The sequence below is a fragment of the Amblyomma americanum genome, chromosome 6 (genome assembly GCF_052857255.1).
Source record: "Amblyomma americanum isolate KBUSLIRL-KWMA chromosome 6, ASM5285725v1, whole genome shotgun sequence".
NCBI classification, from domain to species: Eukaryota; Metazoa; Arthropoda; class Arachnida; order Ixodida; family Ixodidae; genus Amblyomma; species Amblyomma americanum.
In genome coordinates, this window is record NC_135502.1 from 65,990,079 (window position 1) to 66,007,633 (window position 17,555).

The 17,555-nt window shown below is 46.1% G+C and overlaps 1 protein-coding gene across 2 annotated transcripts in view; it reads left to right on the plus strand.

Annotated features, from left to right (window-relative positions):
- LOC144093618 (uncharacterized) overlaps window positions 1–17,555 on the plus strand; it is a 139,889-nt gene that overhangs the window by 107,674 nt on the left and 14,660 nt on the right. For both annotated transcript variants that reach the window (XM_077627190.1, XM_077627191.1), the window contains exon 2: window positions 13,516–13,610. In XM_077627190.1, the coding sequence (XP_077483316.1) occupies window positions 13,524–13,610 (87 nt within the window). In that variant the 5' untranslated portion in view covers window positions 13,516–13,523. The remainder of the gene's footprint in view (window positions 1–13,515; window positions 13,611–17,555) is intronic.

Below are 17,555 nucleotides of genomic sequence, written 5' to 3' on the forward strand. Positions count from 1 at the left end.
TTTTGAGTACAAGAAAAAATGCATTCCACACACATTTTCTACTGTGGGAAGAAACCGTTCACTGCAACACGGTAACAGCCACGGTTGCGAAGCTCGCTTATATTACTTAACGAGAACAGTCAGGATAAATGCTGCGGAAAATTGTAAGAGATGGCTTTTCAAGAGGCTGCTGATATTCTCTGCCGCGAATAAAAGGCGGGAAAACATCCAAAAATTCATTTCATTCGATCTGTTCTAATCTTCTCACCAGCAGAGCCAACTTTTTGATCACCACGACAACTAGGCTTTGCGTTGCATGAACAAATGACGATAATGGAAATGAAACGTAAATATTGCTAGGATATATCGCTGTATTGTTCTGGCCCAGGTGCGCTGTAACGCAATATTTTTCATTGGCTGTTATACTGTACTTTCCACTTGAGCCTTCTTTCCGTACAAGCTCCATGATCGTGGATCTACTTGAACCATTACCTTAAGTTCACGAAAAAAAATGAAAATCGGTACTTGGAAAATTGGAAAATTGGCACTTTGCCGTCGCGCACAGGCAGTGTTGTAAGCTTGACCGAAAAAAGTAACTAAAAACGTTACTCATGACGTTAAAAACAAAGGAACGCGTTGCCGCCCTGCGTTAACTGCAAAAAAAGGTAACGCGTTACCGTTGCCGTTACCGAAAAAAGTACCGCACGTTACTTTGCCTTTGCTTCATGGCCATAAATTTTAATTACTGCGTCTTCGCTGCAAAAACTCACGATAACAATTTTATAAAGCTCATAGTTAACATACAACTTCTAGCTCAACCAACGCTTTTACCTGAATAAACTTGAAAATTGGTTGTTGTTGTTTTTTTTTTCTTGGGGGGGGGGGGAGGAAATAGCACAGTATCTGTCTCACATATCGGCGGACACCCGAACCGCGCCGCAAGGGAAGGGACAAAGGAGGGAGTGAAAGAAGAAAGGAAGAAAGAGGTGCCGTAATGGAGGGCTCCGGAATAATTTCGAGCACTTGGGTATCTTTAACATGTACTGACACCGCACAGCACACGGGCGCCTTAGCGTTTCACCTCCAGCGAAACGCGGCCGCCGCGGTCGGGTTCGAACCCGGGAACTCCGGACCAGTAGCCGAGCGCCCTAACAACTGAGCCACCGCGGCGGGTTGTTCACGACCTGCATAGCCAGTAAATACTGTTGAATGTGTTTTCTTTCAACACCGCTGCAATATGTCAGACCAGGCAGACAGACGCTCGTGGCGTGGTGACCAAGAAAATGATAAATTTTAATGTTCCATCGCGCAATATATATAGCCAGAACGGTCACATGACTTTTGTGAAAACTGGGCGAGGGAAATGAAGGCTTAGCGCATATCTCGGCGCGTATCAGTGAGAAGGCACCGCACACAGTGTGCATCAAAATGACCTCACACAGTATGCGCTGCCCAGAACATAACGCGAAGAGGCGTGTTCTGTTCGCATAACTGACGAGTTCTGGGACACCACAAGATGCAGTTTTCCGACGAATGATTTCGTATTGAGTTTTTGGACTGATGCTTCGCGGTGTCTTTCCAGATGCATCTTGGCCCTGATCTGGACCTCGTATAGTGACTTTTTCTCATGGCCACTTTATTGTTTTTATATTTCTTATAATTTCAGCCAGCAAAGATGTGCAACAGAAAACACGACTGTTTATTTTTCTTTTTATTTTCTCACGAACTAGCTCAACGAGATCAAGGCACTTCGAAGTACCGTGTGTGCATAATTTCTGCACATAGAAATTTTGACTTATGCTTTTACACGTCTTTGGACAATCGCCCACAGAAAGGATTACTTGAGCAACTTATCTCCGGCTCTTAATCCGAACTTGAAGAGCGTCACTTCAGCATTTGACTGTTCGCGTTGTACCTCTCCATTACTTTTGTAGCCCCTGGTTGCCATCACGTTCTTTTCTTTGTTTAAAAAAAATCTCGCATTCACTTCAAGCAAGCTTTATTGCTGTCGGCAATTTTTTGCCGAAAAATGATCAGTTCCAACAAGTTTAGGTTTAACACAATATAAGTTTTATTAATGGGCCAGAAGGAATAGCGCGTTGTATTATTATAAGAAGCGTGATTTCCAAACATCCTCATAAAAGCGTCTGCCGAGATTCGAAAAAAAAAACCGTCTGAAAACGCAATATTTTTAATGGCTGCTAGACAACAAAGCCCGCACAGAGCCAACAGTTGACTAATAGCCTTGATCAGTTGACTAAAAGCATTGATCAAACGTTCATTATCTCGACAGATGCTTTTATAAGAGTGCTTGGAAAGTACGCTTCTAGGTACCACGCACTATTCTTTCCGGGTCTACTAACAAAACTCAAATGGGATTAAAGCTAAACAATGTTTGTTCGATCACTGCTTTGGCGGCTATTAGTCAACTGGCAGCTCTGTGAGAGCTTTCATGTTCAGAAACTATTGAAAATCTTTCGTTGCAAAACACGATAAGTGTCAGCAGAATTTCGATGGAGAAAGCAGCATTAGCTCACATATACGAAAATATCTCAGTCACGTTCTCGCTCAGGCCCGAAACCATTCAGATCGTTAACCGACGCGCGCCACTGGCTCACCGAGACACCCTCTCTAACTTAATAACTTGCCTCGAATTTTGAGCGGAACCACTGTCACGGCATTAGCAATGACGCATGCTGTTAATGCGGGCGTTTCAACCAACCGAGCTTTCCTGCAAAATGCCCGCTTCATATCCCGTTAACGACCATCGAAAGATTTTTTTGAAAAGCTTCACCTTCGAGCTTGTAGTCTCTTTTTTTTCTCGAACGTGACTTTTTTACGACTGCCTGCCAGTCATGATGGGCGCGATCTTTGAGGAGGCAAAGAATACGGAACAGCATAGACCACGTCGCCATCTATGCTGAACCACACGTGTCTGGTAAAATGACGTAGCACGCAAAAGGTGTAACTCTGACATGCGCAGTGCGGGAGGAGGAACTTACATTTATCAAGTGCAAGGCTTACAAAATGCGGAAGTTCATGGAACGGATTTCGAGAAAGTTGGCAGAATTGTTTTGTTTGTTTTTATCTCTTCTTTAATCTCCCATATCTGATCAGCGACGAATCCGAAGTGGAATTAGGTCGCTCCGCTACTCTATTCAGCGTTATATTGTCGCTAAGCCTAGTTGAGCAAACTGGAAACTGGGCACCCACACTGTATATATCCTGAGAAAATCCAATTGAGTGGAGCTACTAGAAAAAACAAAAAAAGGACAATGAGGTCCGAAGAGAAAGCGAAATTCCCTTCATTTTCACTCGGAACTGCGCGCACCTGAGCCCCTGGTGGGCCGACCATCTCCATTTGGAGATTGCCGACAAAGAAGGAAGGCCGCTCTCGGCTGTGAGACTCCGCAGATCCCGGCGTGAGTAGCGCGTTTTAGAGAACAAACTCCGCTCCGCACACGATGAACCTGGGCTCCCGGTATAACTGCGCAGAAATTTCTCGTTCATTTCAGCGAAGAGCCGAAGAAGAGGAGAGGGCAATTCAGGCGCGGAAAACCATCGCTCTCTGGCCCGACGTTGACCGATACCACGGCCGGGCCGGCCCCCCTGCGCTGCTACCTGGCAAAGAAAACAAGAGACGCAGTAAACAAACCCCACACAACACGGCGCCGCTGCAACGACATGACACGAGGCCCTGTTTCTCTTTCGCTTACCGCTTCCACGAGGCCGCCCTGGAAAGGTGGGACGTGCCTGCGCCTATAACGTGATCGCGTGCGTGAGTCTTCTCTCCGGGCTTTAGCTTAATTCGTGGGGCGCGGCGCATATTGGGCAGCCTCGTTTTCATGCGGCCCGCACTTCGAAAAGTGAGTGGCTAGGCTCTCCTGTTGCGTCATAAAGGGCCGACCATTCGTCTCAAACTTGGTCAATCTGTCTCAACTTGATGGTGTTCTTTCCGATAAACTGCGTCGTGTAAAGGGGAGGGGGGGGGGGGGATCTGTTAAGGAAGCTTGATCCGAGAGGGCTGCATAAAATACATGGAACACCATGTGCGCCTGGTGGGGTTTGGAGTCGTTATGCAAGGGGATGTAATAAGTTTAGTGCCCGCTTGGCTGCCCAGTGGGTGCAGGTCACCCTCACGCCTTGTACGCCATGTTGCCGTGGTGCATCCCTTCTTTCCTTATATTTTGCCGCAGAATTTTGAGTGGATGTTCGCCATAAAACAAGAGGGATGTTCGCAGCTGGCAGAGTTTACATAGCGTTGTTTGGCAGCGCTTGTTGATCATCATGCTGTGATAATCCTAATTAGGCAGCTTGTAAGAGTGAACGCAGAGGTAGAGAGAGCTCTCATAAGCATGATGATATTTTTCATTCAAGTGCAGGTTATGAACTCTAGTGCCAACTCTACCAGCACCCCGCGGGCTGCCGGGATGGCAGCAACACGCTATTTTTTGTGGGCAAGTGACACGCTTATGATTTACTTGTTTCAGGCAGCTCTGCTCTCTGCCTCTGGAATCGAAAAATGACGTCTTGTGTAATGAGATCACATTTTCGTGCCTACCGCGCGGGCTCATCGTGTGCCGTTACGCTGAGTGACTTAACGAAAACACGACTGCGCCTGCGCGCAGAATGCGCATATGCTGAGGAAGCACTTGTTTTTGCATACACGGGGCATCTCTCTCTTTATGTGGCGTGGCTCGTAATGAGTTCGCCAGGGAAGCCTCGTTGCCTTGCCGACGAGCTAACCGAAGGCGCTTTTAAGCACGCCCTTGAAGCACAGGGCGAATCACAGCGAATGACGCCCCTACAGCGGCAAAGGGTATACCGTCGCAGGGCTTGCATAAATTGCTGTGCCGCATCTCGCCCTTGGTGATCGTGTGAAACAGCAACCTCAACGAGTCCGGTTGCAGTAATAAACCTCCAGAACAAAAAAAAAACCCCGATGGACCACCACTGCCAAGAAACCACAATCAGGACGCCGCCAGATGAGTAGGCGTGAAACTGCGCAACGCCTCTTCTTTGTTTTATTTTTTGCTTTTTCGTTTCTGTAGTCTTTCGTCTCCTTTCGTTTACAACCACGCTGCGGAGACGAAAAGGGAGGAGCACGTGCTTGGCGCTGGTTCTTACCGCGGTTTATCTCCGGCCGCCAGCCACGCCGAGCCTGTGCGCCCGAGAGCACGTGGTCGGGGCAGCGGAGTTAACGGAGACATTAAGCCGGCCGCTATATATGCGAGCCACGGAGAGCGCGCCGGCGGTAATCGGTTGGAACCAACGCGCCAAACCTGCCGGTGCTGCCGCCTCAAGCCGTATACTCGCGAGACAAAGTCATTCGCCTCGGCACATCCACAACAGATGTCTCCTCTACGCGTGCTCTTGGCTCTTGGCCCGCCGTCTCGGCTCTCTCCGCGGAGGCGAAAGGCAGAGAAGCCACGAAAAGAAGGCTCATTTTGTATGCATGAGTGCGCCATATAGTGCCGCTATGCGAGCTTAGAAAAAGGAGGCTAACCCTAGCCCACCCAAGTTACACCGACCAACCCTTGATTCGCGTACGCGCGCGTGACGTTGGCCCCACACCCACGAGGCAAGCAATACCAAATAGACCGAAACGAAAAACAGTAAAGTGGCGCACCGGATGTATTTTGCGCCCCCGCAACTGAAGAAATCCTTGTGTTGTAACCGTGCGCTACACGAGGAAGTTGGGAACAAAACGGACAAGTTTGCGACAGAGTGAGATCCTTAAATCATATTCAAATGAAAAAAAAAAGAAGCCAATTTCTTTTCCACACGTGCCCCGTAATCCTGCGCGGATTTCAGCTTCCGCGAAGAGAGGTATGAGCAACGAACTGTACGAGAGCGAATATATCGGATTTGAGTGTAATTAGGAAAGGGCTCACAATAAATTGAAGCGCGCCTTCCGTTTTCCCAGGGCTAATTTGGAAAGGCTTGCCTAGATTCGTAGGTAGCCAGAACAGAGCCAGTGAGGGGAAAGAAATGTAAAATAAGCCATTCGGACAGAGATGGTTAGCAAGGATATCTGATCCGGATTTGGCACAGCAGTGCAGAGAACAAGTGGCGAGGGTCTCCAGTGCTTCGATCTCAACCAAACGAATGGAGCAAATGAATCCCGGAAGGGAGCGTCGACAGAATGCTCGATCCATTACTGTCCCTGCGGTTGCTTGGGTCCGTTTCAATATCGCTGTCCGCCTTAGAGTGCTCATTTCGAAGAGAGCTCTGCGCTGCTGTAATGAGATCGCTGGGAAGGAGACCTGTCGTTTTCGTAATGCTGGTGGTTCCCATATACTGGCTAAGCTGTATACAGGGACAAACGAGAGAACGAATAGGTACAAAAACACTGTACCAGAGCCTGTGACCTTTGGAAGTTTTACTGTTTGCATGACAAATTTCGTGCATTTACCCTAGTATTTCTTCCGTTGAACGTTGGCTGCTTAGCCTGCTTTCAACGTTGACCTGAGCGCACCTCATCTACTTCGTGAAGCTATGGAAACACTAGGTCCGAAGGACAATAAGAGAGACTTTCGTTGGAACGTCATGTGCATCGTTCATCCTATAACGTACCAGGCACTTCTCAAACGAGCAACCACCTCGGTTGGCTGCAGACCTCCTATAGTGCGCTGGCACGTGTGCTTCTTCAGATCGCGCGATAAGGAATAAGCACGCCCAGCCAGAACAGTAACATGCAAAACAAAATGTTTTTTTTTTTACTCTAGATACAGTCGAGGATTTGTAGATACCCATTTGAGCGTTGACAAGACGTTCCCAGTGACTTACCGCCCAAATGCCGTAATCTGCGAGCCGCAAGTTAGGCGACCGCATTGCCAACGGCCAGGGTAGTCCAAACAGTGTGAGATGGTGTTTGGAAAACAGAAATGCTCATATATACGACTTACGAGCACTTGACCACCATGCAAGAAGATGGAGGAGGGGCACGCATTCCGCAACTTTCGAGAGTTTTGCGGCGCTCTGTACGCTACATGGGTCGCATTCATCACCAAGCCACATATAAGACGGTTGGCTCGTAATATGGCATGCAAACGTCTGCACTCCGGGGTGGCGCCGCCTTTAACGAAAGATGGTCTTGTCAATCAAAAAGAAAAAAATTCATCTGGGTTTCTGTCGCTGTTGACAAGCACAACGCTTTGTACCTGCCCTTTGTAATCTGAGCCTACGCATTGCTCAAGAATGTCGCGAGGGGCGCCTGACAAAGCGCCGCATCCGCAAGCGCTACCCTTGACCTTCCCGAACAATTGCCTTTAGCATGTGTCGTCCCTGGTGCCTGAAATGGCATCAGGGACGACTCGGGACAAGGCTGCAACGTTGGCCAATGGCCGGGGTCTTTCCACATATCGCGATAGCGAGGTCGCCACTGGCGCGTGGAAATGGTGCGACCTATTCATGCGCTGAGACTTCTAGCGAGTTTTGCCTCTGCATTGTAAAGCTCGTTCAAGGACGAGGGATATTCGACAGCCGGTTTAATTGTTCAGTATTTTTGACGTCTTCTTTTCAGTTTGATGTCGCCAGGTATAATGTTGCGCATACCCAGCAATTCTGGACGAAAGCATTTTTGAGCGGGAAACCGTTTATGAACGCAGTTTTTTTATATAACGTAAGATTGCACCATAACAAGTAATAGGCCTACAGATCACTCGACGGCAGTTTTGTATTTTTTTTCCATTCACTGTTTTTGCGATCGTCAAAAGCGTTCCCCATGGGTTTCTACGGCAGTCTTAACTGTTCGATGCGATCGATGGAAACACTTTAAAAGAAATATTTTGCTAGATGTCAGAATAATGAACCATTACCTCAAATATTTCCATAACAGTGTCTTACAATTTCCCAATTTTAAAAGTTTTGCCCCAGAAAGCTGGACTTGGTGACACCCCGAGATCTTTAATTAGTGCGTGCAGTTGTCTCATAGCCACTGGGACAGTTTTAAAATGCAAAGCAAATTTGTGTGCCCACCAGGAGATGCTGCCTCCTTGCCATCAAGCTGTAAGAATAAAACTGATGAAACCAACTAAAGCCAACGCAAACTACATTCTGAATTGTAGTTCTGCCCCGCAGGCCACGCTTCATTGTGACGCAGTGACATCCAATCGCGTCTTGGCCGCAATTTGTGTGACCAAGCCGCACACGTCGTGATTGGCTGCCTTTTGATCACGCGACATGAAGTCGATTAGTCAGACCTTTCGTACGTTTCGCCGTTGGGACCCATCGATGCTGGAAGTAATTTTGTCTCAAATATATTCGCAGTGCAGGTGAATGCCATCGATTCTCAAGGGTAACACTGTTCCACGAAGATCGCCAACTATCTTTTTCACGCTGCCATAGCCTAGGCGAGTCTAAGTGGACAAAAGAGCAAATTAGTGTGCGTTTTAATTGCGTTTCTCTTTTTATTTCTGCTCCTAGTTTAAGTTATGTTGAAAACAATAGCAAGTTCGCGAAAACTTCAGTCTATCAGGTGTCGTGGTCGTGTCGCGGTGTCTACGACCTTTAAACGTCATGGGCTTCCCCTGCATGTGGTCGATAGGCGGCGCTTGCCGTGAACAAAGTCGGCCAAGTGGTGACCTCGGCTTCGGATGCCGACACTCTTTCCACGCTCTGATTCCCCGCTGTGTGGTTCGTGAGGCTGTTGATTCACGGTGACCGGTCATGCCAGCGCGAAGAAAAAAAAAGCAGGAAATACCACAGACATTGCTCACTCAATATTATTGCACTCATCTCGAGATACAAAAGGAAGGTCACCAAGGAACACTAAAGCACCGTGTAAGCACATGCATTTTTGCATAAACTGTGTTAGTTAGAGGAGACCAGGCTTTAGCCCGTTGCAACTAATAGGAGCACATTTTGCATGTCGCTGCATTTAACACAAGCGAATGCTTGGCTGTACCACAGGTCGTTTACCACTCGTTTTTGTGTCCGTAATGCTTCGCCCAAAACTTACTATATGTCATGTGCAAGTTCCAACGCATTTGCAGGAATCGGACCACAGGATAGTGCAACGTCTTACGAAGAAGCAGTATAGGATCGGGCAAGTTGGTCAGACATGCTCAAGGGAATAATGGCGCAGCATCAAGGGACGAGGACAGCAGGAAGTTTTTATTTCACAAACCGCAAAAGAAAAAAGCTTTCGCGAGGACGAGCCAAAAAGGTTGTTCGATGTGGAGCTTCTGGAGCCTAGCATATAGAGGTTGTAACTGACAAGTCAGTTGCTTCTGGAGCCGAGCACAGCCAGGGTGTCAATGACGGGTTGGTTTATGATGAAGATTTATATGTACAGAGATGACTCCTTGATGGTAACGCAGTCATGAAGCTCACAGACTGGCATTCTGGCGCCATGAATTCCAGGAATACATTTCAATAACATTCCTAGCTAGAAGCTACCTTAGAGAAACAAAGGCAAAAAATCCTATAGTTTTGATGAAAAAAAAATTGAGATGTGCCGGAGTACCAGAGAATGAAGAAACAGTTAACTCGTCCTTTTTTTGTTGTATATAAATAGAACTAGCTTCCCTTTTTTTTTTACCTTTTAGACTTAAAAAGTTTAAACAGTTAAGATTTACAAACTAGCAGAAAGAAAACTTCTTGTGACGAACTAAATACTATTCTTTTAGGTACCCATAAGTGCATAGCACGTGTTAAGCGAAAAAAAATGGAGCAATTATGCAGATTGGTTTAAAGAAAAGACTGTGACGCATTCGCATGTAATTCTATTCCTGCATGCGAAGAAGCAGATCAGGCAAACTGCATCTCTTAATTCCAAATGAGAACAGGAAGCTTTCAGCCCGAAGCACTTTACTTGAATGGCATCTGTGCGCATTGTCAACGTCATGTGGGACCGTAGTCTCCAAGCCGAAGCGGCTGACGCTGGGTAAAAGGCTGCAAGAAGCTGGCTTGTTCGACATAGTAGTCACAGTCACGTGATAGTCAGAAGACACAAAGAAAAGCTCACTAAAGACAATTTACGGCCTGTTCTGCATCTCAACAAAAGGTCTACATTCTGATCACAAATTTAAGCGGCATTGTATATACACAGGAATACAATATGCATGAAAAAATAAGTGTTATCGTAAAAAGCTTGGTGGCCCAGACTTGAAAACTGCAATCCTGGGTCTGTATTCAGCCTTAGTTCATTGAAGTAAGTTACTTTGCAGTTTTTTTTTTCAGTATTTACCTCGTTTGTGAAGAGTGTCTTAGTGTGCCAGAGTTAGGCATGCATGCGCCATTGCAACGGTGACGACGTGCTCTGTCATCGCCATGAAACAATACCATGTCCCGACAGCATTTAGGGCTATTTTGGTCAGCCCAGCGAAGAGTAGCAACTTGGTGTCATAATTTATTATCATATAAGTGTGGCCGCATTCCGCTGTAGCCCAAATTTGCTGCTGGAACGACAAGATTTGGTTACAAATTTTAAGGATAAACGACCGCATGTGCCGGTTGATGTATCGGAACAGGAATGTCTTATCGAGACATATTCAATTCAAAGTGATCCATCCGAAATATAAATTTCTTGATGCAAAAGCTCGTTCTGCCTAAACCTGATTCCATCCAATCTTTTAGCATCTACCTGTGCAATTATGCAAAATATCGTTCTTTATAACACTGATTCCTTCCCATCTTTTAGCACCAACCTGTGCAATGTGCCGCGTTGCCAGAGTTTATCTCCCATGGTTCTCAGCTTACATGTTTCAGAGCTCGTACGTTACCCTTCGGCGTGGCTTGGCGACATGTGTCACTGCCTCCTGGGCAGGAAAGAAATTTTTAGACAAGAAACACTAATTGTGGCAATGCGAAGGCACCGTAAGATGCCTTAAAAGCTTTAAACGCTCCTAAATGGCCCAAACGCAATCATCAGTGCGACGTAAATCAATTTTAGGTATTCATAGGAAGCACTTAAGGGATGATGCATCGCTGTAGAACATTTTGTTCTTGCCCTGTGTAAGCGCATTTTCATGGCCCTAGCTCATTATAATGCATGTGATTAACCCCTCGTGCAGCCTAAAATAAATTAAGCGCCGAGTGGGCGCACTACTTAGGCTTCACCTGATAGAGTGTTCTATCCTTTCATATGTTTATTATATAATATCCAAAGCCAGAAAATCAAACAGTTTTTTGCTTAATGCAGAGATGGCGACTGCAATCAAGGGAAACTTGTTAATGAATTTGAACAAATCGTACTAAAAAAGTTAACTGTTTAATCCAGAGTAACGTAACTGCTCGAGCAAGTAAGCGTGTTGTCGGTGCAGTCTCACTCAAACAGGGCCGTTGCGCCTGCCACTAAACAAGCCGTGAAGCCGGCAAGGCATGTTTCAACGATCAGTGCTATCGCGGGCTCTCCATGAACGAAGATGGCGCCAGAATTATCAACCCTTTAATGCCATTTCGCACACTGAAAGCAGACGAACGCACTTATGAGTAGAAAGCACGTGGTGTCGTCTACCGAAATGTTCGTCTACAAATATGCTGAGATGAGCGTTATTTTATTTGTGTGTTTTGACGCTCCCCTCAGGAACCCTCCATGGCTCTTTGTGTCCAACAGATCTATAGGAATCGGTGAACCAAATAAAGGAGCATCAAAATAAAGCTGGAGTTAGCAAAAACTGTCCAAAAGGATAACAGCAAAAAGCACTCGCTGTTTGCCGGAAAATCCGTCGATGAAAGTCGAGCTCTTGGCGTCTGCGAAAGCTCCGTTCCCTCAGACTGTCTATGGCGACTACAGACAATCAGAAGCGTGCCGTTCCTGCTATGGGGTGGCGGCAGATAGGCTTGCAACTAGACCTGGCCGTTTCGGGTTCAGAACGCCGGATTGCTGCTGGCACACAGACGATCACTTTCATCCTCAGCGAGGAGTAAATTTCGTCGCGCCTGTTTCGTTTCTCCCGGGAGGCCCTACATTTCGCACAGACTCGTGGGACGGCACAGACTCGTGGGCCTGCACGCGAGCTCGCGAGGCCTATCTCGAGCGTGGAGCCCGAGATCCGGTGTCCGGTTGCAAACAAAATTTTATTACTCGGATCACACCGAGGAAAGGAAGCCAGGATGGTGACTGGCACCGACAATGAGATCATAGGACCGAAGAAGAAAAAGGGGGGGGGGGGGGGGGAGGGAATGAGAAGCAGCCAGTGCATGATGAGATATGTTCCCGGAAGTATAACCTTTCTATATTTAGACTCATAAATTACAGGAGGAAAAAAAATTACTCGTGTAGCTCAGCATTAGAAATAGCATGCGTATTCATGCAATTTGATTCATTTCCTTGGCAGGCGGTGCTGTGTCACAAACAGCGGGTATCAAATATTCTTGCCTGATCTTTGACGTGGTGATAAAGGATAGCCGGTTCTAAATGCATTATGCTGACTGCATTATGCTCGAACAGCCTCGTTGGAGCTGTATTATTCAAGCATGTTACGTTATCCTAATGCTGCGGTTGTCTTTCTTGCATAGCTAAGTCTGGAGAACGGTCCGTTATGTGTCTGGCCTGAAATCATAGACCAGCAGGAAATCAGCGCGATGAACTTTTAGCATATTTCCTGCATAAATCTTCCCGAATTTTTAACGTTGTTGCGATCGAAGTAGGCTTTCCATTGCCCTTCCTACATTTCTCAAACTTCTGTAGCGCTTTTATCCTGAAATTTATAATGAAAGGAGCTAAGAGTGGGCGTTTGTTGACTCATGAAGGCCGCATAAGATTGGCTGAGTCGGTTGGCATGCTAGTAATGTTACGCAGTGTCGCCGTTCCCGCGTAGCTCAGTTCCCATGCCTGAGGCAATCAAGCATTCCGTATCCTTCAGTAAAAAGAATGCTTACTTCGCGCCAAATAAAAAAAAATTAAATAAAAAGTCCTCATTTCGGTTCACAGCTGCTGCCTGTGATGTTGCTGCCTTCTCCAGATAAATATTCCAGTTTAAAAAAAAAAGGCTTCGAAGCGGTAAAGTAATATGCGCCCTCCGTAGACAACGTTTTGATGGGAAAAGAATTACTTGCATCTCAGCCAGATGGGAAGCATTCTCGTTGCTTATGCCTGTTATCAGTCCTAGAGCAATGGCTCTTATCTTTATTTATCTCGCTGGATAGCACATCACGGATACATTTAGATGTTTAAGCCTTCTTGAGAACGCGCAAATTCATGTTTTCTCTGGTACCAAGGTATTTTCCATTGCTTTTCTCGATGCTAGGGGCGACGTCCCATAATCTAATCGTTACAAATGCAAGCCCTCAGTAGCAAGCTAGAATTCCCACTACAAGCGTCACCTCAAACTACGTAAGACCTCACCTCTGCACCGTCAATAACGTAATTCAAGTTCTAGCGAGTTGCTTACAGAAAGATTTAAAAAAAAGCAGCCATAAATTTGAGGTTATAAAGATAGTGGCAGTCGAACACGAACAATAGTACACGCGTGATGTTTTTTATAGCGTGAATTTCCGGATTTATGAGATGCTAATTTTTTTCCCCGTCGAGAAAACTTCACGTGAGTCCTTATTTCGAATTTCTCTTTTCTTTTCCTCGTTTTGCAGCGACGACAATGCACCACACGGAGATGAAGGCCTTAGCTCTGTGTTCTCTGGTCCTGCTGCTCACGCTAGTATCCACAAAAGGTGCATCATATCAGGTAAGAACTGTTCGATTCCTTTCTTCACGGGCATTGGCAGATTAAAGTACTTTGTTTGAAAAAATACGTAGGTTTACTATTGTCACAATATATTTAGTTTTGCATGCTGACTAACAAATAATACTTCTCTGGAGTGCATAAACACTGAACATTAAAAAGTTGAGAGAAAATGCTGCGCCGCTACCAGATATGTCACGACAGCTCGGTAATTCCAAGAAATGTGACGTAGGCTTTAATGCATACATCAGTACACGCCTGTTGACGAGCGGTAAGAAAGAGAGAGAGAGAGAAAAAAAACTTTATTTGGTCCATTAAGGGTTTAGCGTTCGGTCTTCGTCTGCATCGATGCAGACTCTTGACCTTCAAAGCAGGGTTGGGCCCCTATTCCAGGGCTCCACTGAGTCGCGCTGCTTCGCATGCGTGCTGCACCACTGCCCTTTGGGCGGCGAGCTCGCAGCTGGTGAGCCGGCTCTCCCACTGCTCCGCACTCGGGGTTTTGTGTTGGTGGAACGTGTAGTTTCGCTTACACTCCCAGGTTATATGGTAAAGCGGGGGGGTTGCCTCGCACCGCGGGCATGAGTTCCTATACTGTGTAGGATGCATCTTGCTAAGTATATGTAGGTTAAAGAATGTTCCCGTTTGCAGCCTCCGCCAGCTAGCTGCTTCTTGTTGTGTTAGGCCCTTATGCGGCGGGGGGTATCTAATTCTCCTGCCTCTTTGATAGTTTAGGTATTCTGAAAATCCGGTCTCCGCGGGGAAGTGCTGTCCCAGGGCGTATGGCCGCTCGGCTCGGTACGTGATCTCTCGAGCCAAGCTGTCTGTCCTTTCGTTTCCTTCTATCCCCGTGTGTGCCGGAATCCAAATTAATTTGTGGGTTGCTGTATTTCTTATGTGTACTGCTTCGCGGAGCGGTAAGAAGTTTTTCTCTTCCTATCTTTTTTCTGGCAAGCCATTGCTACTGCCACTAAGAAACATAATAAAGCTTTTCATGTGTTCGCGCCACCATGACAAACAATTATCCTCAGTAACTCGCGAAAAACGGGAAAGACCGAACAGAAAGCGCAAAAAGCGGCAGAGGTCCAAGCGTGTTCGCACTCGCGTACACTGCTCAAATATACCCTGCCAACTAGTACAGCAGTGTGGGTTTATCATGCCTCCAGCAACGTTTCCTCGCACAGCAAATAAGATCAAACTGAAGCTTTCATCCTTCACACCAATAAGAACCATTCGCGCAAAACGTGTGACTGAAACAACCTTTGCACGCGTCAGACAAGCAAACTAAAGCCGGTGTCGGTCATAGACAGGGCTTCGGTAAATGGTATTGCTTGCTTAGCTTCAAAAAGTTTGTCAGGAGCTGTCTGACTGATCGCACCATACAAAAACACAATGACGTATGGCCACGTATTTTAATAACCGGCGAAACGTCATCCCATCCTTTATTTTGTTCGGCGCCTTCCACTCTCGTCATGTACCATCCCGACCAGACGGGTTTCCGTCAGACTCTAGACTTCAAGCATTTTAATAACCGATGTCACACAAGAAAAAGGGAGTAAGAAAGCAAATCTCTTCATCATTATTATCCACCCTTGCGGGTTCATTAGCCCCATCTGTACATACGCTGAAGGCCTCTCCACATCAAGCTGCAAAACCGCACATACTGTAGTTTAAAACTGGCAATAAATCGCATAAAACAACTGCAGCAACGTCACTCCAATTTATTCTGTGGGATCTCCCAAGGTGGAGTAGGTTTCTGTTGTAAGAGGTATTAGAATTTGCACAAGTAAGTGGATTCGTCCTTGCTTTGGGAAGATAACCCGGCGTAAACACCAAACTAGGTCATCTACTCTACCAGGCGACGTTACTAGTATGGCAAGCTGGTGGCTGGGCCACGGATGGAGTTTTTGTAACCAAAAAAGAACTATGAAACTCAATTCGCTCAAACAAACCACTTATTACAAGTTGTAATTATAACAGTGCAAAAATAACGCCAATGCTCCAGAAAACTGTATAGATTTCCTGTGCAGCCGTTAAACTGGGCTCAGAAAGAAGGGGGGGGGGGGGGGCGTAGTTGTAGTTACTGTTATAATTCTGTGTTGTGTTTATCTTACTTCAATGCCTGCGACCCAAGAGCTTTGTAGCGAGCAAACTGGATGTAATCTTTGTGTCTTTGCGCGAACAGTCAATAAATGTGAAACATCCGAGACCACTGCTGATCAGCTGAAGTTACGGGCTCTCTTGTAAGCGAATTTGAAGACTGGCTTTGACATGTTGCCCTAAGATACCTAATGCGCAAACCGAAAAACCGAAAATATTATAAAAATCTCTAATTAGAGGACATAAAAGCTGGCTTCAGTGAAAATCTTAGAAGCCTTAGGCACAAGGCATTAAGAGATTTGAAACCAGCACTGACGAATATTAAGAGATAGACATACTTAGATCAACCAGCGCGAACTGAAGCTAGAAAAAAAATTGAGAAAAGTTTTCAGTATACGCCCTTTGTGCGCTTATTCATACTTCTTAGGAAACCACCAAGCACTGTTCTAGCATTAGAGTGCACCGCCAAATTTATTGACTCGTTGAAAAAAAAAGAAGAGTAAAAGCAATTAGAGAATGCGGTCGAACCCCGACGTAACGATTTTGGATATCACGTATATCTTTACACTTTGAACAAAACTATAAATACTGTAAAATGAAAAAAAAAAGAAATCATGCAAAAGCGCAGAAACGGTTCCAGCACCTCTGAAGAAAAGTGTCATATGTTCATGACGTAAACTTCAGGTACCAAACTTGTTTTTCTGGCAACTTCTAGGAACTTTTGGCACCAAACAAATCGTCCATGATTGTGGCTCTTTTGGCTTACACTTGCTTTTCTCTCAAAATTGAACAAGTGAATGTTTAGGTGGAAGACCACAAGCGGGCAATGAGGTACAGATTATATCGAAACGCCCACGCATAATTTCGACCACCTGAATTGTTTAACACCAAGGAAGATGTCGGTATGGAGACGCAGTTCTATTTCGTTGTCATATGTAAAGGCTGCCGAGGTCAGGAATTTAGCCCTCGCACATAACACATATACCCAGGAGGAAGACACAACAGCTCCTTTTCCACCATTTTGTCTGCCTTCTGACGTTTCTGGCTTTCTGACGTTTCGGCATAATACGCATACTCAGGAGGAAGTCACGACAGCCACTTAGCCACCACTTTATCTACCTCTTAAACAGCTTTCTGACGTGTCGGCAGGTGAACACGATGACAGCATCGTAGAGCTAGACGAAGTGTGGACGTATTCACTAAAATACTCCGTTGAAAATCAGGAATGCAGTGAAGAGAACGATATGCGTTGTGCTCTGAAAACTTGCTGTCTTTACAGAATCATTGATCATGTTTGTAGACACAAAGAGAATTAGGCGGTATTTCCATGTGCATGGCCTGATGTGTTGTTTGCCTTTCCTTGGCTCAAAGCTGTGGCAGTCAAAGAAGCTGGACAAGCGTCATTAGACTATGTTCGCGATAACGCGCATACATATCGCGTATACATATTTTGTTAACACAGACATAGCCACAATGAAGGCTGGTTCTCATATATGCCCTAGAGATATATCGCAAGTAACCAGACCAGTACCGAAAGAAAAAATTGGCGGTGGTATAGCTTTGGTTAAACCTGGAGTGACGCGATAGCTACAGCTGGCCGAGTGGAACTTGGTCACGGGACCAACCACGTGACGAACCACGTGATCGGCCACGGCGCTGCGCCGCCGGCAGCTGCTCCGCACCACGCTGTCAAGTACAGCACCTGGACTTTTGCAGCTATCGCTACAAAAGTCCAGGTGCTGCTCATCTCAATATTTCTTGTGGAGTAGTCAGTTTGCTGAGAGCGTTAGGCACCACTGCTTGTTTGCATCACTCCATACACCAGTCATGAAGTTGTCTCGAATTTCGAGT